The sequence below is a fragment of the Amblyomma maculatum genome, chromosome 2 (genome assembly GCF_055883805.1).
Source record: "Amblyomma maculatum isolate TAMU_Amacu chromosome 2, ASM5588380v1, whole genome shotgun sequence".
NCBI classification, from domain to species: domain Eukaryota; kingdom Metazoa; phylum Arthropoda; class Arachnida; order Ixodida; family Ixodidae; genus Amblyomma; species Amblyomma maculatum.
Genome location: NC_139345.1, coordinates 34,180,913 through 34,205,129, shown reverse-complemented (window position 1 = coordinate 34,205,129; position 24,217 = coordinate 34,180,913). Strand labels below are relative to the sequence as shown.

Sequence of the window (24,217 nt, the reverse complement as noted above, 5' to 3'; positions counted from 1 at the left end):
TACTTGGAGGATTTCAGCAATGAAACTTCAGGACAGCAGAAAAAGCGAGGCATATAAGCAGATACAAGAATTTTTCAAACAACTATCAACATTTGGAGGGTATATTTTGCAATTTTGAAAAGGGACCAAAACTGAATTTTAAGCATCCAATTTTTTTTTCAGTGCAACAAGAAACTAATTGTTTTTAAGTGATTGGTTCTACAATGGTTTTGTTCAGAACACTAAAGAAGCTTTACCAAGAATTTTAAAACCAGTACATAAGCAATTTTTATGTATCCAGAAATGCTAGAAACCATGGCAGGTGGGTCCAACAGCAACTGTATGCTGACAGAAGTGATGAACCGAAAACCAAAATCAATATCACTTGCCCAATAGTAACTAGGTATTGTTAGCATAGATGCTGCTGTTTCCACAAGGCTGTTATAATACAGGGACATATGCCTCGATGATGAAAGGTTTAGTGGATTGTGGCTACCAATTCATAGAAGATATCCAAAACACTTTGGTGCTATCTACTGACAAATGATAAAAGCACCTTATCGACAATGTAAGCATTCACCTTATTGAAAGGCACAATAGAAACAGTATAATATAATGAAACATGACGATGCACTCCTAAATGAAAAAAGAATACTGTGGTAATATTTTACCGAGATATATCGTGTTGGTAGGCTCCAACGACAATTTGTTTCTTCAGTTCAGTTGAACTGCGTCTCTTCAGTTGAACACAACAAAACAAACTTCAGTTTGTTCTATAATGTTTTCTATGCCAAATTCAAATGACAAATCCTTGTTCTTTGAATATTGGAGTGCTCAATCTATGCATTATCCTTAAAGTTCCACCATAATATCACAGCATATTTCAATCAGTGTTTGGTCCCTTTAAAATACTGCTCTAGTTTGTCGATCTCACCTTGTCTACTAAATGAATGAGAGCAACTTGAACCTGAATTTCAGCACAACATACCCTAAAGGTTGCATCATTAGCACTCTGCTAGAAAGAAATTACCAGTTATTTAGTGACCTAGCCTCATGCTGCAGGATGTGTAGCTGGCCATAAAGTCATTATTCATGTACAGTAATTTCTGAATTATCTGAATAAATAAAAATCTGTTTAACAGAACTACAGCTTAAATTGAACAAATGTATCAGTGTTCATTGGTCGAGTTAGAGCTGACTGTGATGGTTGCCTAAACTGCATGGTAGTGGCTCAACTTCTTTTTGATCAACCTATACAATATTTTAACTTTAATTTTATTTTTCCAGTTCGCCCGACTTATGTGACGTACGAGCCTATAAGCGAGTAAGCAGTACAATCAATAGTGGATAAATTGGACTCTAAAGACATCGCAAATGAGAGCAATAGATTGATAATTCAATATATAAAACACAGCAATGAGTAAGGTTACCTGCAACATACAAGCAAGAGTACGGAAAATCAATGCTAGGGAGACATGTTCTGCAGTGGTGTTCTGCCTGTTGTCTCACTCTCAGCCCCTTGCACGTTGGGTGTTACAAAGCCTAGCCTGCTTCGCATCAAAGCTGCTGCCAAGAATAAGGGAGCTGATTGTGTTACCTGTGCACTATAAGCACAATAATCTTTTATACAGATTAATCTGTGGTTGGTTTTGCAACACTTTCAGCAGTGAGGCAGGCGAAGCAAGCCTGGTTCTGAGAGTACTGGTAGCCTCCAGTCAGGCAGGTTAGCCTCACCGCATGGCCAACATTGTACAGGAAACTTGCTTCCCTGCATGGCAGTAGTGTCAAACAGAATGTGGCATTGTCAGATTGAAGGCTTTACAAATCAAATGCTCACATCACATAGTTTTACAATGTCTTTACGTGGCTAGCGGGGCCACTGTTGGCATAGGTAACCAAGGCCGCACCCAACACTGCTAGGCATACGAAAAGTGATTATGGGGGGAACCATTTGGAGGAATGCCATTTGCACATGCACAAAATGCCATTTACTATATTGCATGAGAGCTCAATAAACATGTTTAGTATGGCTATACTCTTGCATGGGATTTTCAAGGGGATCCTTTCCTTGATATAAGCAATTATTTTGATATAACCAGGATCAACTGTAGCATCAATGGTGGTAAACTTAACACTGCAGACATAACATGTTGAAAGCACCAACAAATGATTTAAAGAAGCTTTGAGATCTTAATGCAAATGAAAAGACCTTGCCACATATAAAACCAGGAAGACTGATGAAAACAGGATTTATGATTTCATTTTGGTGCTGAAAACCATAACGAGCCGAGGCAGAACGCAAACTTATTTCTCTTCATTTAGGGCACTCGGTTATTTGCAGGAAACCAACAATCCGTATACTAGGCATGCTTATTGATGAGGATGGAGGAGACAAAAGCTGGCTTCATAACACGATGCTTAGCTGTCATCAGGCTTTACACCTAATGCGCCGCGTCTCTGCGCGTGGATGGGGAATCAAGGAGGTGGGGCTCCGTCAGATGGCATTAGCACTCATAACATCGAAAATCCTGTACGCATATCCATACATGCGACTTAGCGCGACCCAACGCCTTCAGCTTGAGCGAATCAATCGCAAGGCGATGCGCCTAGTTACTGGTCTGCCACAGTACTGCCCAGTAGTGAACCTACACGCATGCAGCAATATTAATGCCCTTCAGGATCTGGCAGAGCAGCAATTGCAAGCCCAGCGAGTCCGTCTCTCCACAAGGGCGGCTGGCCGACAGATCCTGCAGGCATTAGGCTACAACGTTGACAATTTAAAGCCACTTTCATCCGCCGCCCCACCATGAGAGTTGATTGACTTAGTAGATGGTATACCATACCAAAATGAGTTCGGCTAATCCTCAAAGGCACAAAGCTGCCGCCAAATGTCATAGGAAGATGTCACACAAGCTAGCCCAGGAAGGAGCTATCCAACTATACACAGACGCCGCTCAGTTTCAATACTGCGCAGCTATAGCTTGTCACGACTCTGTGTCAGATACCTCGGTAGTTCAACGGCTTTCCGAGGAACACACTGTTACCAATCTCGAACTCATTGCCATACGACTTGCCATTACTCGAATAGTAGCAAGACAGGATCAGGCTCCGTGCACCTACCATGTTTACACAGATTCACAAGCAGCGTACACTGCTTGCCGCGCAGGGGGAGCAGACTATGCCATTCTGAACACTATTCGAACACAAGCCCGTCGCCTGAGAGAGGGCTACACCTTAATTATCAAATGGATTCCTGCACACGAAGGAATCACTGGAAACGAAAAGGCACACCAGGCAGCGCGCGCAGAAGCTCTTTCCGCACCTTTGCCTGGATCCACATTCGTTTCCGCTTCGTGGCCCCCTGAGGATGTTACGCATACGTCGTCGCCTCATATGGATAGGACGGAGACATGGCATCGAGCACAACGCTATCGTCGAAGCATACTCCAGCACTTGGCCCACCCTGAGCAACTATATCACCGCCCAGATAGCTCATTCCGGAGAGTGGAGGCAGTACTCCTTCGCCGAGCCCAGACTGGTCAGCTTCTGTCACCCGCGAAGCTGCACCTCATAAACCCGCAGGTATACCCTTCTCCTCAGTGCTCGACATGCCCGGCCAGAGGCACGGCCGAACATCTCCTGTGGAGCTGCCCTACTTCTGACGCAGTACGGGAGAGAGCACTCAAGTCCCTGGGCGGGCTTCGACCTGCAACCCTGCAGGCATGGGTCGATCCCCCATCGCACATCGGGCCATCAGACGCAACCCGGCTCTGGTGAACTTTTCTTTCTTACGTCAAGGAAGAAGAAGGACCAGGCCATTACTTCACGGAGCCGACCGCGGGACGACCCTACCTCGAGGAAGAAGTGGACACCGGTCCCTTATATCTATCCCAACCTTCACCCCCACCCCCACCCATACCCTCACCCCCACCCTTAACCGCTCCCCCACCCCTACATCCATGAAGCAACTTAGTTCTGCCGCAAGGTAAAGGCCTACCATAAGCAGAAATAAAGACATAATAAAAAGAAAAAAAAAAAAAAAAGAAAGCTAAGCTGATACTCTTCTGAGAAGCTTTTGTACTAGTATCATTGTATCCTACCAAATGACCACATCTTGAAATGATGTTAACAAGCAGTGTTGTTCTGTCATTTCTTTTTTTTATTGGAATGTGTTTGTAATATTTTGATATAGTTTATGCTTTTTTCCATGAACCTTGGTGTAAAAAAATAAAGTAGCCCTCCCTTCACCATTCTTTACATCACCTAGCTGAAGTGCTTTCAATTATTGTCACTAGATGATGCCATATTTTGCATTTGTTCTTGCTGGCAGTTTTGTGTTGCTGCATTTGGAACGTACTGTAACAAATTGGAAGCAGAAATGAAACTGCGCTATACTATGCTAAAACTGTTTAATCACTGTCTGGCAGCTGAACCTACATCAATTGTCAGTTCTCTGCTTCAGTCAGTATGCACATTACTACCATGCTCACAGATCATGGCTTCCAGTACAGGGATACAAAGAGCACATCCATAAATTTAAAAATTTTCCACAATCTCTGAAGCTTTCCAGTGTAGCAAAAGCAAATTTGGGTTTGTAGAATTCAGTTACTACATTATAAGAGCTAATTTTTTAACAATTGATTTAGGTATCTGGCTGCAATCATACATTTAGCAGCTTCTAGCAACTGGATGCTAGCAATAACCATACCTCATTTTTGCATGCTTCATGTTACTGTAACTGACATGTTATCTTCATTACTAACTCATAAACATACCATAATGAAAAATTAAAAAATATACTGGCAAAGAAACAATCTTACATGACTCTTCAAAGCCCAGAGCATGCCAAAAAAAATTATCTCAGTCTAATCCTTTTCTTGTTCAGGCTCAAATACATATCACACAGAGTTATGTAATGGTAATTTTTGTTTAATCCTATGTTTAGTTGAGGTGCTTACCTGATTTGGTCAGAGTTATCATCATCTGCAGTGACAGAGGACCAACAGTGAAATTTTACAGCAATGATACTCATAGTGCCACTTGCACCCATTAAAGGAAGCTCTACTGCGGAGGCTATGCAAGTGGGCACTTATCCCTCTAATCGTCAAGAGATAGCGCTACTGGCACTGCTGCTATGAAACTTCGCTGCTTTGATGATAAAAATTCAAGGATTAACTCTGACCAAATAATGTAACTACCACAACTAAACATACCATTAAATACCAACTGTGTGCAAAATTTGAACCCAAACAAGCAAACGGTGAGACGGAGAGTTTTTTTTTTTTTTTAATGTGCTCGGAGCGACAAGTATGTATTACGGCTTGTTGGTTATTCTGTTCAGCCATAGATGCGATAAAATCATCCACTGACAAAAAGCAAATCACTCACCAGGCACAGCAGCCGACTGGGAAGCGGCTTCAAGCCTGTGCAATACGGGAGGCACAGGAGGAGGGGATGGGGCCAGGTTGGGTGCAGTTGCTGCCAGCAGCCCAGCATCACCTGGGTGGCTGGCGTACCCCGTGGCCTCAGCCTCTTGCAGTGACGCCAGTGTGGCTGTCAGCTCCACCAGCTGCTCATGTGTGAATGACTCCATGACTACAAGGCCAAGGAGATGAGAGAGGAAAACAATGTGCTTGTTGACACCTCATCTCAATGCGCCTAACTGCAGCTGGTGCAGATAAGCACTAAAATGACTTCTTCCAAGGCTCAACTGCTTGGACTTACCAATATGTATCAAGCCTCAGAATTTGCTCTGCCATTATTTACAATTGTTTTCATCGCCACCGCTGGGTGTAATTTAGCTTAGGACTTTTATTTTGTAGCTCTTCTTGCTCACCAAGCTCAAGATGATGACAAGATGTGATTCTAAAGTGCTAACTTTGATAATATTAGTCACCATCCTGTCTCAGAAGAAAGCTGTTTCCGTCTTTTTGAAAAATAGAGTCTGCAAGTGTTTCCATCAACTTAAAGCTTTTCTGTGAGTATAGTATATTCAAGAAATAAAAAAAATACCAACACGCCAGCAGGTCACAACAAAAGAATGAATGTCACTGGCATGCAATAAATGCCCAAACATTTTTTGCAAGAACACAGGAATCAAGGATGATATGGGTATGCCACTGAACACTATTAATAAGCACTTGATGACAGTATTAAAAAATAGTTTGGACAACAGATTTCTGTAGGGTTGCGAAACAACTTTAGAAACTAAGCATATTTAGTAAGCAAAAGCCACACGCCACTTTTATTTCAATCTATGGGATAAAAAAAAAAAAAAAACTGCCATGACCTTGTAGTCAATAGCAGCACCAAATTTTCGTGACTAGCTTCCAGGGGATAGTAAACTTCTCTGTTAGTGGTTGCAGCCACAATGAAAAGTTATCACAGTTTCGAAGTTGTGTATCATCATGCTGAGCAGCCATTTAACTCTAAGTAATCCGCAACTAGCTTCTCAGCATGCAGCTTTTGTTAGTATTTTCGACAGTTCTTGAAAAAGCATTTTACATAATTGTATTCATCGTATCTTTTTTTGATAAAGAAATTATATTCTGCATCTACACCAGCACACTGCAGGGCATGTTCAGTCTGATTTGTCACTGCTATCGATGTGACACAGGCACCCGGTGGACACAAAGACAAACAAAAATAATACTTGGAGTTTTCTCTACTCACTAGCTGCAAATCACAATTGTCTGTGATGACACCAAGAAATTCATTCTTATTTAGAGCCAATGCAAACACTGCTTCATTAGACACCATGCTTGACCCACAGTTGAAACAACTTCAGCCAACACCATTACAGCTGATGTCCTATAGTAAAAACAGAAAAATGCCATACATGTGGCTCCCACATTAGGCATGACCAGCTGGGCCATATATTGGGAAGGATCGGAAATTGCTATAATGTTGCCAGCAGTAGATGGCTGTTATGCAAGGCTTCTGGCAGGTGCTCTGGCTTCCACACATATTTATGCTATGTCAACACTTTGATTGAAAAAGCTCGCAGCAAGTCACCATTTTGTAAATAAACTGTACTCTGCACAAAGATGAAAAATATTTTTGCAGCCTAATGCAGTTCCAGGACCAGAAAGCTATGCATTTGCGGTTAACAACTGTTCATAAGATACTTAGTTTCAATGGTGGGAAAGCTTGGGATTCACAGCAATTACATTGCCCCTCAACTACCTTTCAAACACAGCTTCATTATAAGTGGGTACACATTAGTGAGGTTCCACTGCATAAGCAACCACAGACAACTCACTTGTCTTGACAGGCTCATCGTAGTACTCAGTTGACACTCGTGACCGATCATCTTCAACCTCATATTCAGGCCGTAGGACTTCTTGCTGCAAGATGGAAATTGGCAGGAAAGTAACAAAACTGTGTGCATCAAAAAGAAGAAATTTATAAAATAAACTAGTAGCATGACTCCGAATTCAGGTCAGGGATACATAAGATATGTACAGTCTTTAAACCCAAACTGAGTACAAATTTAAGTTGGTCAGCAGTTACTGACTACCATATTTTTATGGGAGAAAGGCTGCTTGCACTAAAAATAGCTTTACAAAACTAGAAAAGGCTAGCTGCTACTGTGATTCTCCTTAGTAAGCTGTGATGTCATAAAATACATTTATGTCTCCTGGTCTTTGAGGCTGGACCACACTCCCATCTGTTTCTGACCAACACTGGCAAAGATCATAGCCTTTTCTTGACATTGTTATCAGCACAAGTTCTAAACAAGTGGTGCAAAAAAAAAAAAAATCGTATCACTAACTTCCAATTTTGCATAAATATTTACATATTTTCCTGCTGAATAAGCTGCCAACAGAGCCATAGAAAAAAAAAAGGTTAATACTAAGATCAAAAATCGGATAGAGTTATCTTCAGTGGCCCTTTAAACAGCATGTGGAAAGCAACACTCAGCTCGGCAAATACCTGAAGTCTTGCAGCAGCTGCAATCATCCATATAATCCTTAATACATAATCTAGTAGCACAGTATGTTAAAATGCGGTACAGCTGAATCCAAACCTATATATACTGTATTCCAAGGGCATCACGAAATAGACATATAATGATTTGGATCATACTACACGGCACAGCCAAAATAATGGCAGCCCCCAAAATACAGAATTCAACAATGGAGCAGAGGGAGGCAGTGCTATCCAGCGAGAGCCTAGAAGAGCAGTAAAAGCTGATCAACCAGGCCATAATCACCACCACAGCAGCCACAGCCAAAACTTCAAAGCCACAATAAATATTTTCTCTCTTTCTCTCTGTAAACTGCTAACTTTACATGCAAAAATTTCAATAGTTAAGCTTATCTGTAACCTAAAATCAAGTAAACACTGCAGACAGGCAAGTGACACACTCCTTACAGCGACATGTTGGAGACGCACTGCTTCGCTAGGCATTGCTAAGCCTAAAGGCCACGGTGGCCGGTGCTTTGAAATTAGTCCCAGTCTATCTTGGGACGTCTAATCCTGTTACCAGTGCACTGCAAATAGAACAATTGCTCAATGAAATTAAGAAAAGTTGGAAAAATTTCTGATATACTGCATGACTTTGCTATGCTTTTACATGTCATTTTGAAGGGGATAACCTTTGCACTAGATACATCCACTAATTTAAAATATCCTTGCTAGTGCATCCAGGCTTCACTACATACCAATGTCAATGTGATACAGCCTTTTGTGTCTAAAATTTGCGCAATGGTCATGAAATGGTAATGCAGCCATCTTTCGATGAGATCATGAGGCCAAGTGATAGAACCAGCGCCAAGTGAAAATCATAGCTGGTGGCGAAGTCTGTCACCACTGGTACATCCAGAACAAGCAACACCTGCCTTCAACATGTGCATGGCACCTGCCCAACTTTACTACATTGTTCAAGAATAAAGTTGCACAGAAATAAAATAAATGCAGCACACAGTCAGCACCCAAATGGAACTCGTCAACTCTGGGACAGACTTTTTGGGGAAGGCAAATATAAAGCCTACTTAACCCCAAAATAGTGTTAATATTATAAATATTTTACCAACAGCCCAACTCTACAATTCTAGATACCACAAAGTCGCTTACAGAAGCCTTTTGCCATGCCGTTTATGTTTGAAATAAAGGTTAAAAACAGGCAAAATAAAAATATTGGCACTGCTACCATAATCCTGACAGATTCGATACAAGTTCATTAGTCACTGCTGCACAGATTCCGCATGAATACACCACTTGCATTTTCATTTATGCAATTAAGGTTATTTACATTATTTCGCTAAGTATTTAGACATTGTAGCACAAACTTATTCTTTGTTTTTACCAAACCAAACCTAACACTTACAGCAGCTAAATGAACCCAATGCTAAGCAAAATGTAAGAGTGGACCAATATTAGAAGTCAGCAATTGCATCAACCACATCTAGCCCAGAAAGTGATGTGTACTCGCTAACACAGAACTACAGAAGAAGAAACTTTGCACAAGAAAGCAAGCATTTCAAAAATGTGCCACAAGAGAGTGCAAGAAAACTCATCATCATCATCATCATCGTCAGCCTGATTATACCCACTGCAGGGCGAAGGCCTCTCCCATATTTCTCCACTTAACCCACTTATTGCAAGAAAACTGCAATACCTTAATCTCAGGAATGGCAACACTGTTGTCTGGAGGTGAAGAGTGGCTCTCAGGCTCTGGATTCCAAGTGCTAAGGCCAGTTTCAGGACTGTAAGGGTACACCTGCACACAAAAGTAAAAAAAGAAAATGCTGAAAATTTCAAACTGCAATTTCTTGTCAGAAAGTGACAGTGCCCACAGCCAGTCAGTCTCCCACTTGGCAAAGAACACTGCCAATTCAAGCATCATCTCGTAACAACAGAAAATAGCAAAACCCAGAGAGGTGTAGAGGTCAATGACAATACATCAGCGAGTGTAAAAGCAACAGCGATAATTCATGCAGTGCATTGTGCATCAGAGCATACCCACATGACACCACACAGTTAATGCAGTCCTTCAGTTTACAGTTGCCTGAACATATGCCTTCTACCTCGCAGCAATGGAGTTGCTAGCACTGAGCGATGAATATATTTATACTTTGATCATGTTTCAGCAGAAGCTACATAATATAAATGTACCCATTTGCTGCTGCTGGCATCTAGAAACTGAGATGCTGGCAAATGCCTGTTCATTCTTGCATACCCCCGCTGAGCCCTCTTGGAATGTAAGCCCGAATGATAGGTTAATAGCTGCTTAGCAGCCATTTTGTAATGCCTACAAATTCCTGAATCAGAAGTATAGGCCTATGAAATCTTATTTTGGCTCTTTTGCCAAAATATGCAGAATATGCCCATTCTTTCTCACGCATTCTTTCTCACGAAGGCCCATCTGGTTTTGGATACCTATGCGACTTGGCAGCAATGACCATTCTTAGCAATAAGCACCTGTGCAACCTTTCACCAGTCTTAAGAATAACAAAAAATGCTCGTTCAATATGTGTAAAAATGTTCCTCGGTTCAAAAACGCAGTGACATCTGCCTCTGGTCGACTGCAAAAAAATGGTGACAAAAATGTGAAGAACAGCCCCCTTTTGCAGACGAAAAAGCTGATATGAAAAGATGGTTTGTAAGACACTTCAAAGCTTAAAGGAATGTTCCAAATAACAGGCCAAGCCTTTCCTTGTACTCTCAAACATATGACAATAACGTTTCTCTGCAGGTCTTTGAAATTGTTGTGGCAGTGTCTACAGTAGTATGCAAATGCCGTTGTAGAAATGCAGCACTTCGTAAAAGAGGCCTTTGGTATTCCGAAAGCTTTCCATGGGTGTTGCATGTTGCCTCTCTTCTCTTGCACATGAACACCTATATATATTTGCGAGCTACTCAAGAAATGTTAATTTGACATCAGTGAGCTACTTGATGCAGCTAAGTCCACTATCTAGAAGTGCATTATCACGTTTCTGCATTGAAGAGGCCACTGCTTCTACCAAAGTAACTAGGCAATGGCCTTGGTCCCTTAGCTGTGTTGCGGAGCACATATGATACCATTAAGTTCTAGTATGTGTAAGAAAAATTGCAGAAAATTTTGCCTAAAATTCAAAATATTGTGCTAAACTGGTGCCGCGCAAATTTTGCTCCTCCATCGTCTTGCTTTGTGTAGTTGGCTGAGATGAGCTGCGTATTTGTCATCAATTAAATCTCGTATTACAGTGAGCTGCACCTCATGTTGTGCAGACGTTATGCAGTGGCTCCACAAGCACGCAGAACAAGGTTTTGCTAGGGGTAGTAGACTCCGGCTCAATGCTTTCACACTAAAAGGGACCCTTTCAAAACCTGTGGCATTTTAAAGTGCTGCAGAGGCTCTATTAAACAACTCAGTGGCAAACACCATTTCCTGTTTATTTTTCGCCTCTGCCGGCCGAGAACCTTATTATTGCATGTTTGGAAGCACGGCTAAAGGGTGCCGTAGAGTGAAAAAAAATCATGCGCGTGCGCGCATGCACGCACGCACACACACACACACACACACACACCTTAAAGAGGAGTCTGCAAAGAAACCCGGCCTGCTTACTTGCAAATTCTATTGTTCTTCAAACCACTGCAAAGAAATTAAAAACTACAGGCAAAAACTTTCTCTTTAAAGCTAGACTCAATATGGATTATCAAGAACAAACAAGTGAGGTATGAAAAGGACACGTTACTAAAATACTAGCATGTGAAATTTGGGTCTGCGCAAAAACATTTCTTTCGTTACTGCTGGCAAGTGTTCCTGGCTACCAGAGTGCAAACAGCCACTAGAAGGTGCCTTCATACAAGTACATTGCCATAGAATTAACTGATGTGAGCATTTGGTATCAGCTCTCTGCTTTTCCTGTTCAAGGTGAGGAATAATTTTGCACCATAAAACCTATACTGAGCATTCTGCTCTTCACAGCCTCCACAGTGACCACTACATGATATTCACAGTGGCTTAATATATTAGACACAACTTCTCGTCCATAACATGTACCTTTGATTTTGTGCTAATATTTGATAGATTGCCAGGCATTTCTGCATTTTCAATCTTTTTCAATGACAACAACTTTCCAAAACAGAACATGTGGCTAATAATTATGAAGACTGTGCACTTACTGCCTTTGGTTATTTGGACGTAAACAACAGGCTGATCAAAACGCTTCAGCCAATTTTACAGGAGTCTCTCACGTGTCTAGATGTATGCAGAGTGCTGCTGGAATACAGATTGCAAAACTGCCCTTCTTTCATTTAATCTGATACTACGACATCTGTAGGGTTTAACTCTCGAGTCATTATACTAAAGTTGGACTGAAGTCATCATAGACTCATCTCCCCTTGCTACTTTATTCTCTATAAGAACAAAATTTCTAGCATCTCCCCAGACAAAACTGCATTTATGTTTCCAAAACACTTCCTAAACCCTGAACTGGCAACGATAGCTTATGATGGCATAGTGCACACAGCACACTGATAGCAAGTACGCTTACTGAATCGTATGACTTCAACTTTTTCTTTCGGCACGGCAGCTCACTGCCTGACTTGAGGTCCAGCTCCCAGTAGGAACCCTGCACAGGACAGACAATGAAGAGATGTAGACCTAATAAGCACAAATCACTACCGTGTCAAAAAGAAAAAAAACTTGCACACATACAGCATCCATTAATAAAATTCCAAGACCATAGCATAGTTTTATCTCGTACACATCAGGAATTCACCAATTTCATCCTTAATCATACAAGAGAAAAAAAAATACCAGAGAATTGCGTTACTAATACTAGGTTTAATCAGACGGACTTGCAGAGTTAGCTCTGAACCATCTCCGGTGCCTAGCTATACACGGCTGAATCAGCTACTTAACCTCACAAAGTGCCATACATAATCAGTCATGTTTCCTCTGCAATTTCCTCCACAAAGAACACCTTACAGCATGACTTTGATGGTTACTGCAGGAAGAAAATAATGATGCTGCTCTGTTCCATAGATTCATTTCTTAGAATAAGCAGGACAATTCATCTGATCACGTCATGCTCCCACCCCAATGTTCCTTTCACTGCACTAAACTGCTTCAGTATGCAAGAAAACATGCTAACAGGTATGAATAAAAGGCTCAATAGTCACCTCCTGGTTTCCTTAATGGTGGCAAAATCTTGGTTTATCAATGTTTTTTATTTTTTATCTTAGCTAAATTGCAGCTTCCGTGTTCAGAAATCAAGTCCACAATCAAGTCCACAACCTCACAATCAGCAGGCCAAACCCACTGCAGACCACAGAGGTGGCTATTAGTGTTCCATAATTTTGAAGAACAAACTTGGTTTTCATGTAAAAACATAAAATGACAATATACTTTACAGCCTTTCTTGAAAGTAAAAGGCATTTGAATGAAATTACATTTGCATGTGCATCACACAGTGCAAGAAGTAAGGATTTTGTTCTTCCCACTTTTGTTTTTCACTTTAATGCCAGAAGTGCTTCTCTACCTCTGATTCACAGATAATGATTGCTAGCCAGGCTAGCATTTGAAGGCAAAAGAAGTTCAAACATAGCACCAGGAAGAAAACACATGCCACATGCCAATGACAATAAATGCTCTGTAATGCAGACAGTTGGCCTTTCCACTGGTCCTTTATCAAAAGAATGTCAGCAGAGTCATGAAAGACAAATGTGAAGAAAAGGGGGAGAGGAAGGGGGGAGGTGCTTCATTGGAATCGAGCTGACATTCAAGCAATGCCTTCAGCATTTTGTTTGCAACCGCTGCTACCATAAAGCCGCCATGAAAAGCAAGCTGCACACAAAGGCAACACGAAGAGAAAAAGGAAATAACAACCATACCCAAGGAACTGTGGTCCTGCTGTGCTTAATAAATTTTAAATGCCAATAGCACTGTGAGTTATAGTATTGAAGATACTTTCCAGTTTTTGCCAAAAAAAACACCTATAAACTTTTGCCAGTAAAAAAAAAAAATTTAAAAAAAATGACGAGATCAGTTAAAACTAAAGAGCACCAATTTCTGGGCACGTTAAGGCTGGCTGAAGGTCTTTTTAGCCAAACAACCTTCCTGCTACTTTCCCTTTAGGGCCGCAGAAATACTGGGGAAGCACTCAGAACAGTAGCATCAATATTCTAAAACCACACTGAGAAAGCTTTCTCTGCAATGCTTCATTTTCTCCTTCAAAGGGCCAGTGAATATGGCCAAGCACCTGAGCACAGGCAGACAACCGAATATAACTGGTTGATGTGCAGGATTCTTTTTTTTTATATTGACGGCAACGAAAGCTCGTGTTCAGAAAGACTAGCAATCTCGGTGCAGAGTACTGGATCACGCTTGCATAGTGAGCTACCAGAAGCTAAGCCCTGGGTTTATCATTTTCTATAATTTTTGGTACGCAAATCTGGGCCCAGAATGTGAAATAACTAGGAGAATGATATTGGATTGAGTGCACTTCGCAATTACTCTATGAATGACAACCTACCAAAAACCCTCAAAAGGAAAGTATTTAAAAGCTGCATCTTACCAGCTTTTACCTATGAGGCTAACAAAAAGGGTTCAACTGAAATTGAGGACAACGCACAATGCTATGGAACGAAAAATCACATATAGAACGGAAAGCCATAGGTTTAACATCAAGGCACAGGAAGCGCGCACAGTTAGTCAGAGAACAAATGCGAGTTACTGATATTCTAGTAGAAATCAAAATCAAGAACAAATGAGTATGGGCAGGGCATGTAACACAAAGGCAAAATAACCAATGGTACCTAAGGGTAACAGACTGGATTCTATGGTAAAGCAAGCACAGCGAGAGTGGCAGAAAGTTAGGTAGACTGATGAGATTAAGAAGTTAACTGGGACTACATCAATGCAGCTGGCAGAGGACAAGGTTAATTGGAGTTGCATACAAGAGGTCTTTGCATTGTAGTGAGTGTAGTCCCATTGATTATCACTATTATTATTATTAATTATTATTATTATTATCACTATTATCACTATTATTATTATTATTATTATTATTATTATTATTATTATTATTATTATTATTATTATTATTATTATTATTATTATTATTATTATTATTATTATTATTTGTTACGTGTAGGGCCAACGAGCCTCTCCACAGTGAGTGTCTTCTATAGGCTCTCTCAAATTTCATCATGAATTAGTGTCCTATTTGCAACTTCTCAAAGCCCATGATGATGTCAGAGAAAGGAACTAAGCACATGTGCACTCCACAATAGTTACAAAAACTTCTGCGAATGGCCTTTTCTGTATGATATAACTGCCTTAGAACTGGAGGCTATGATAACGATGTTCTTCTTGGCCTAAAACTTATCTCTGTTCTAATAAAGAGGCATGGGACACCAACAGCAGGGAACTAAAAGGTAAACTACCTAACGAATGCGGTAGACTATGAGCGAAGAATGTAGCTCACAGCATTTTCACCGTATTATGGAAGGTCCTAAGAAAAGCAATACCACACCTGCTATGGCATACAGATTACAGGTGGCCCCTGGAAAAATGAGTTGCCAGAGGAACTCGCGTTCTACAAAGAAACATACATACTCCTAGAGTGGAACTTATGCAGCATGAGGAAGCTTCAGACAGCTGCCTAAACTTGTTGCCGTAAAGAGCTAACATACCACCACTGTCAAAAGTTCGTGAAAGGCAGTATTAGTCACAAAATATTAACTTCCCTGCCATATTTTTTTGGAACCTGGAATAGATACTTGTGGCTCGAATTTATCTTCCACTTTATCACAGTTCATCAGTAAATCTCCAGTAATGCACAATGCATGAAAAGAGTTTTCCAGCCAAAGTCACCTTCGATAAGCTTTCAATGACAGGTCTAAGTACAATGCATGCAGCTAGCTCATATAACTCCAAGCGTCTTGTCAATAATTATCACCTTCAAATGAGCAATGCCAACCCAAGATTGCTGACATGTTCAGTTTAACAAGGTGAACAAGCCTGCTACTGTAACTGAGCATTGTGTGTGTCCCATTGAGGTAAAACAACTGCATTCTTTGTTTCTATCATCCTTTAGCAAATTTGGAGCATTTATTTTTGCCAATAATCACTGTTTACAGCATTTTCAATGTACAATTTGTTGACAAATAGTGACTTCTGGAAAGTAAATAAAAGCCAAAAAATATATGCCAAGTTTTCTATTCTGTAAATCCCTAGATATAAGGCATATTGTATTGGAGAGCCTTGGACCAATTTAGGCCACCATTGCTTCTTTAATGTGCATCAAAATTTGACCACTTTCGGTTCAAGTCCCACTTTCAGTCATGAAAAAGAATGCACAGCAACTGCAGTGCGTTCTGCATCATTAAGAATACCAAGCTGCTTATTGGAAAAAATGCACTAAAAAAGATTAAAAAAGTAAAAAAAAAAATGCACCCAGTAGCATATGCAAGCGGCATCCTTGTACAATGCCAAGCCATCAGCCCTGAATGCACCCAGCCAGATCTCTTGGGATAAACATATTGTAGTGAGCTAACCATCATCGTTACAGCCACTGGAATGCGTCAGCATGTTGGTGCACGCAAAGACGAAGAAGCTGGCCGCCATCTTGGTCATTGTCTATGCGTGACGCTCCACCGCAAGTTCCCCTGTACTGCAGACAACCAGCCAATTTGCTATTCTTGCAGGCTGCTGGGCAATATCACACACCTTTGCAACCAACAGATGCCTTCCACTTTCTCGGCCTGATATCCGGGACTACTCCTAAGATACTGAGCAACCCTTGCCACTTGGCTCCGACTTTGTAATCCGCGATCGTCAAATGCATACCACTAGCCAATCATCTTCCCCTTGTCGCCATTCACTGTCTCCGCTTCTACGACATCCTACCGGTGCTGTTGAGGGAAACTAACAGTCGCAGTTCCCAAGGCAAGAACTGCGCTTGTTTCGAACTCTTCAACTCCTCCGTGTCGTCCTGCTAATGTAATCCAAGTGTTTTTTGAAGGTATCACAGTACTCTCTTGTCGACACGGGCGCTGCAGTATCCGTCATCAGTGAAGCTCTTTGTTGTCGACTCTGCAAGGTGTCCCCCCTCCTCCTCAACTCACCAACTCGCCACCCTCCTGCAGAGCTTCACTTCTTCCTTCAACCTTCCTTAAACTGCTCTGGGTCGCACGTCTGTCACTGCACACACCGTCAACACGGTACAAACACACCTTTGCGCCAGCGTCCCTATCGCATGTCGGCCTCAGCTCTGCCATGAACCGACGATGCCCTGGGCAGCTTGCAGGGAACCGAGTATTTCTCCTCGTTGGATTTGCGCTCTGGATACTGGCAGGTGCCGCTGGCTGGTGCTGACTGCTCGAAAACTGCCTTTATAACACCCGATGGCTTTTATGAATTCGAGGCTTATATGAGTACGTGTTAGTGTGCCCGAAGACGAAGAAGTTGGCCGCTGTCTTGGTGGTTGTCTAAATCTGACGCTCCCCTGCAAGTTGCTCCTGAGCAGCTAGATCCATCTGGGTTTCCTGAACAAATGCACACTTACAATATATATATCTCTCTCTTTTTTTTAAACACACTAAGCATTGCACCGTGTTCTACAAAAACAGTTGAGGAAACTCCCTTAGGGCTGCTCTGGTAGCCAGTGAGGAAAATCCGTCCACAGAAAACAAAAGGCACGGTTCATTGCCGCAAAAATCTCAGCCTCCCCCCTGCAGCTGCTCCGCTCTACGTAGGCCAACAGCCTGTACTTAAACTCTGCAGAATATAAGAAACTAATTAATGCTGCTTTACTACTCACAACTAGCAGCATCAACGAGTATGTGACATGAAAATAATTGCTTTATCTTTCACCATGCGCAGAAAATCTGCTTTATCATTTTTATGTTTGCATCATAAGTCACCGCTTTCCCACATGCACATTCATCTGGAAGCTTGTATAATGGCACGCGTTGACAATGTGTGCAAAGTTCAAGAGAACATCATTTGAACAAATAGGCATCAAAATTTGACCTTTATTTTACCTGTGGCACTGCCTGCAAGTACTGCCGTAAAACAACCAACATCCTTCCAGATGGCTCTACTAATCTTTCAGGAAAATGAATGCCTATAGTAAACAAGCTCTTCAATTCAATGCTCCTATTCTCTCTTTAGTTTGTTCTTTGTTTTGACATGTCCAAGAATATAAATTTCTTTTTCGCATTGTAAATCAATGTTTGTTCATTTTCATTACTGAGTAAGTAATGTATCTCAAATCTGCTCTCACTTATTAATGCTCCGTACGGCCCAGTTGTGGTATGCAAATTAATATAGAAGCAAATAAATAGATAAATAGTATTCAGCCATCAAGAAGGATATCTCATTCCCTATTTTTCTTTTCCCATACAGATTCCTTTACCCGCATATGGGACACAGTGTATTCCTTTCTTTAGTAATGCATGCAGACATTTACTTCAGAAGTATATTGTTTCAATCTGTTCCCACTTCATTCTTGAGCAACGTTTATTTTATATGCAGCACCCAGCAAGTGTAAAAGGCAATGGTTTTCTTTTCAGCCACCAGACAATGCAAGCAACCTCAACAGGGCAAAAGATACATCTACAATAATAATAGGAAACTCCAAATAGTTATCCATTTCATTTATACATTTCAGTTATACATATCCGGACACAAAACTATCGTTCTTCGCATCATGTAAATGCTACAACTCTAATAAACTTAAAGCAAAACTGAGACAGCAATACACTGTGTTTTGCTGCATAGCAGCTGTACGAAAACCATTTTATGAACCCATACAGATCAAAGCATGCCTTTAAGATCCCGCATGATAAACTGGATTTGTAAACAAAACTGAATCCAAGAGTATTAATCAAATATGAGCTCTGCACAATTTCCACAGGTGCCACCACTGCAGTACGTAAACTGATCACAATTTCCACAGGTGACACCCCTTCAGTACGTAAACTGATGTAGCCAAAGTGCTCAGATATTTATTAGTATACTTTTTCAACTTTTTTTTTTCTGCTGAAGCACACTGAAATAGTGTTTATGCACAACTACAAACTGTGCCTTGAGATTACTGTACTATGCCAGGCAAGTAGCCCTTAGTCCTAGCGCTCTCTTTTACCTAAAGAACATATTCAAAAAGGTCTGGGAGCACTACAAAAAGAAAGCAAGTCTTAAGACCGGAAAACATGCATTTTGTTTTTGACGTTCAGAGCCAACTCATATCATAAAACACTTTTCTCAATGCAGCACAATTAACATATGAAAACTATTTTAGTTTCCACCTGTGCTTATTTGTGTTAAGCAAAGATGGAATTAAACATAAGACATATGTTGGTGCCAACATCAAGTGATTCCAAATACAGCAATGTCATATAACTGTAGTGCAATCTACAAAACGGATGCAGTTTCGTCGACAGTGTTTCAATCAAAAGAGACAAAAATAAAGCCTGAGCTTTAAATTGGAAATGTCATAGGGCAAATGCATTTGATTGATTAATAAACTTTATTGGGGAAAATTGGGGTTACGGTTAGGGGGTTAGGAAAGAGCAGTAGTCAGCAGTCCTCTGTCCAGGAGTTCATCGGCCTCAGCAGCAGCTCTGGCTCGCTGCACCAGCATGAGCTGATGCCATGCGCCCGAGTCGGCTAGAAGGTCCTCCCACTGCTCAGGACTAGGGCTATCTATTTTAGGCATTATGGGTCTTTCCCTACATTCCCATGTTGTGTGGCATAGTGTAGCAGTGTCCCTGCACCAGACACATTCGCTTTTGTATTGTGTTGGCCATATCTTATGGATGGATATCTTATGGGCAAATGCATGCAGCTAATTTAACACTTGAAGCTTCGCTGACCAAACCTGAAGCACTACCTTCCTATACTAAAAAAATTATTAATATAGTTTAAAAGTAATTTCCTGTTCTTCAATTGTGTATTTTGGGTTCTGTACCCTAGACAGCCAAACATGACATATTCAAAAAATATGTAGCCTCCCGAATATTCTTTTCAGCACCACATGAACAAGATCAACTCCAAAGCTCGAAGGTAACTTGCTTCATTGGCCACATTGATATTCTGTACAGTTTACTGGACTAAGTCTATAAAAAATGACAGCCAAGTATCTTTATACTACGTGACAGGATATTGGGTAGTACACAAGAAAGCAGGAACACACTTCAGAAGATAGCAACACTTGACTAAGCTCAGTTTTTGCAAATAAATTCCTTAAACTACTTCCAGTACCATAACAAGCAGCACAAGGTGGTACACAAGCATCGCAAGTAGAATAGCACACGTCAACAGCTCAAGAGGATGGAAAAAGAAATGACGCAAGCAGTATGTCATTTTTTCTTCATCTAGGTCCCATTGTTCCGCCTTATTAGTTACTCTGATATACATGTTTAAGATCTTCAGCAAACCAGGCTCACTCATCAAGACGCACTTCTATAAAGGTTGAACAAAAAGGATCCTTATCATAAAAGGACACAAATTCAGCCCTGCCGTGTCAAGAACAGCATGAGCATTTTTTCAAAGTGCACTTCCGTGCCCTGCCTTCATCGTGCATCAAGTAAATGTCACTTAACAGCAAGTCACATCATTCATAGCAAAAGCAATGTGTGCACTCCTGTCATTATGATATGCACACAACACTACCACTCTCACAGCTGTTCGATGACCTTATAAGCCAAGACGCAGTTTTATACCAGGCCAGAAGTGCTCAAAACAAATGTGTCATGACTTACGCAACAGCATAATGAACAACCTATACACACAGATATAATGCAGCACAATAAGACTTTCTCGACGAAATGTGCCCGCCTGCAAGTGCACGCAAGCCAATGTACGAGACCTGTGTGCATGGGTTAACATACATATTAGATACACACATTTGGCACATCTGACACCTTCCTGTACATGTCATTCACAAGGGGTGGAGGAACAACCTCACAAATGCAAATGTATGCATGGAAAGCAAATCCTACACCTGGGCGACTCCTGCCTTGCACACAAGGAAGCAGTCATGATAGAATCAGCGTGCACACATGGCAGGTGATATTCCTGCAACCTATTTCAAACAGTTATATAAAGCTGAAGCAAATTCTTGTGCGAGATTGATTTAGAAAAGACAGCAAAAATTGTTTTGCTTTTTTTTTAACTAGCAAGAATGTGGGCAAAAACAGCAAGTTCTTCTATCTAAAATCTCCAGCGACTAATTAGTTTTGCACACTCTGAGTGCCCACTTTTTACTCTCGCACTATGTGCTGCATGGTGACTGGATGGATGTTGCGCACTTGATTTTACTAATTTTTGCTCTCCTCAGATAACTCGCAAAACAGCCCAAATCAAATATTTGTCGCAGTCCAGCAAATTTTATTTTATGGTATTCCTAATCCAATTATTAACAGGTACACTAAACAATACTAAATCCAACAGCTGAAAAATAACGAATATAAGGCTAACTGTGCACCACTCACGCAGCTTTATCAGAGTAGCAGCCTTTCAATGCATGCAAATGAAGAGTCAGCAAAGGAATCAAAGTTTTTCCAACAACGTAATTAGAGGTACACAAGAAACAAGTTGCTTAAAGAAATTGACAAAAACCACACTTCTCAAAACAAACAAAATAATAGGTCCTTTTTTACTTCCCTATATGTTCGTGCTTGGTCTAGCTCGAAAGCATAAAACAGGAAAAGGTTTGAATGCACCTCAAAATTTCTATTTTACATGTTTTTGTCTTGCACAGCCAAAACAAGTAGAAAGCATTTTTGCCACATCCATGGGGCCATTAAGCATATAAATCGAGCAAATACTTCAAATTGTGATGATACACATGAATATCCTGTACCATTATAATGGCTGCGTGTAATTATCACGCGAGTTTATGCGCGTGCTGTCAGGGAGGATGGTGCGAGAAGGGCACACCAGACCCCCCCCCCCCCCCCCCCCCCCCTGCTATCCACTACCTCCCAGTCTCTTGCAGAGACACCACCGCAGGTTTTCCCTCTTACCTCCTCAGCGTAACCTGGACACCTTCTTTCCCCAGTCCAAGACAAGTGCGCCTCTCGCAATTTTCTCACATATTTCGGTGGGTTGATCACGCACGCGCGTGGTTCAAACTTTTCATCGAGGAGAGTGCCGACGTCATCTTAGTCGCCCGGTCATCGTATGCACTGACCGCTGCGGACCGTGTGAGCGCGAAGCCATGCGTGGTGAGCAGAATGTTCCTCTCTCCTTTTCATGTGTGCTTCTCCCGTTTGGTGGGTTTTTATATCACCCCTGTATGCGAGCGGGACGTTCGCTCGCTACGACGGTTGTGTTTGAGTACTGTATTTTGCCATGTACTCGGGCAGAATAAAGCCTATTCGAGTATGCAACTTGTGTTTATCTCCTCCCGCCCGCTTTTTTCAAGTTTTTTAAAAATTCAACAAATTTTTGGTTTATTTTAGAATGCAGCTTTCATTTTTTTACGACAAATATTATTGTCTAGATAAGAATTCCCTTTTATTTTTCTTCAACAGAATATAGTGACCCTGGGTGGTTGAAAGCCATGTAGATTTTATATCGGCCTTTTTATTAGCACGAGCAGTTCAGGTGCCAGTAACTGATGAAAGAATAAATGGCGCCAACCAAAACAAAGGTGACACATTTTGGTTCCCACATCGGGACCTTGTTTACAATCTACCAGTAATTACTAAATAAGTGCTCGTATTTAAGGGTATTGGTGCAGGAGGAGATACTATCGCCATAAAATGAATGTAAAAGTGTAGGTGTCAAGTGATCAGACCACGAGATAAAACAAGAATGAAAGTTAGTTCTAAAAACTAGTTCTAGTTACAGTCTGGATTGAATGACATGGCCACTCATTATTTACTCCGCTTGCTGATAGCAGTGCATGGAACTGCTGCTACGCCATCATGGAAGTCAGGACATAATGCATTTTTGTGTCTGTTATGCATAGTTGCATGCTGATAATGGCTTGTTATAGTCACAAACAGTGCCAGCATCCTAATAACCAAGCAACAGCCATAAGAGGAGACAAGGGTCTGTAAGCAGACACTGACACTAGCAGACACTAGCGAGTATGCGGAGCCTTTTGGTCTATATCATTGTGTCTAAGGTTGTAGAGCCTCAGAATCCACAACTATGGTTTTGAGTATAATATTTTCTCACCATGTCTCAAGCCTCAGCACTTTCTAATAGAATATATCCCAATCAGAGCTTTTCTCTGAGTTCACGAAGGAGCGTGAAATCTGCGGTGGTGTCAGGGAATCTAAATTGACAACTGGGACAAAAGACACAGTCCTGGCTGATAGATTAAAACAGAGCAATCTACCATGAAATTAGTTATTCCTCGCCCACGAACATCAATGTTCTTTCTCTCCACCACAAACCACCATACATTTAAAGAAAACCAAATGCATCTTTCAAAGTAATGCATATTTCAGTAATCTCCATTTCGTAATATTTACATATTAAATCAATGGGTAAAATTTCATGCGGATTGATCTCTGTATGTAAATGTTCTTTTGGGCACTTTATCATATGCATCTCAGTTTCTGTCTTTGGGAACACTTGCCCCGAATAATCCAAATTTGTAATCTGAGCTATTCTAGACTGCATCCAAAGCCCAAAATTGTTTCTAAAATGGAAGTTCTGCCAAAACTCTATAAAATATTTTAAGGATGGATATGCAGCTACTGTTTCAGGTCAAATAAAAAAAGGTTATTTTAGACTTTTATAAGCCTGCTTGCATCACTTTGACGCTAAAGCTTCCTCAAAAAGATCAATTCACGAAGACATAGGGCCATTCAAAAGACAAGTCATTACTGGAGCACACGCTCTGTATAGATTAGCAGAGCCAATAAGATAAAACATTGACCACATACTATACCACACCCACAAGCTTTCTTCTGCCCTCAGTGCTCTATATAAAAGCCTCCCTTCAACTCTATGTCCACATGTCTAGCCAATTATTATATATGGCACAGCTATCTTCCTCCCCAATCCAGACCCTCATCAATTTCCGCAGGGAACAGAAGGTCATTCGCCTGTCCAGCAACCACCAGGGTCACTGGATACTGCAGCAAGCTGGCATTTTACTCATCTATCTTCCTCTTCACATGTCTGCTTTACTGCTACCCTCCAACTTATGCATTGCGCCCACCCACTGCAAAATGCAGCCTGGACTTCTCGACAGTTGCCATCAAACCGAGGCTGCTCACCCCAACCCACCCTTCTTCACTCACGCTGTAGCCTTTACTGATGCCTGTTGCCTTAGAG

General features: G+C 41.2%; 1 protein-coding gene across 1 annotated transcript in view; it reads right to left on the bottom strand.

Annotated features, from left to right (window-relative positions):
- Positions 1-24,217, bottom strand: part of LOC146198322 (uncharacterized) — a 55,943-nt gene that overhangs the window by 9,193 nt on the left and 22,533 nt on the right. Inside the window, exons 3-6 of the mRNA XM_084593768.1 lie at positions 12,462-12,539; positions 9,602-9,703; positions 7,241-7,325; positions 5,368-5,574 (exon numbers count right to left, since the gene is read on the bottom strand). Of these exons, the coding sequence (XP_084449894.1) occupies positions 5,368-5,574; positions 7,241-7,325; positions 9,602-9,703; positions 12,462-12,539 (472 nt within the window). The remainder of the gene's footprint in view (positions 1-5,367; positions 5,575-7,240; positions 7,326-9,601; positions 9,704-12,461; positions 12,540-24,217) is intronic.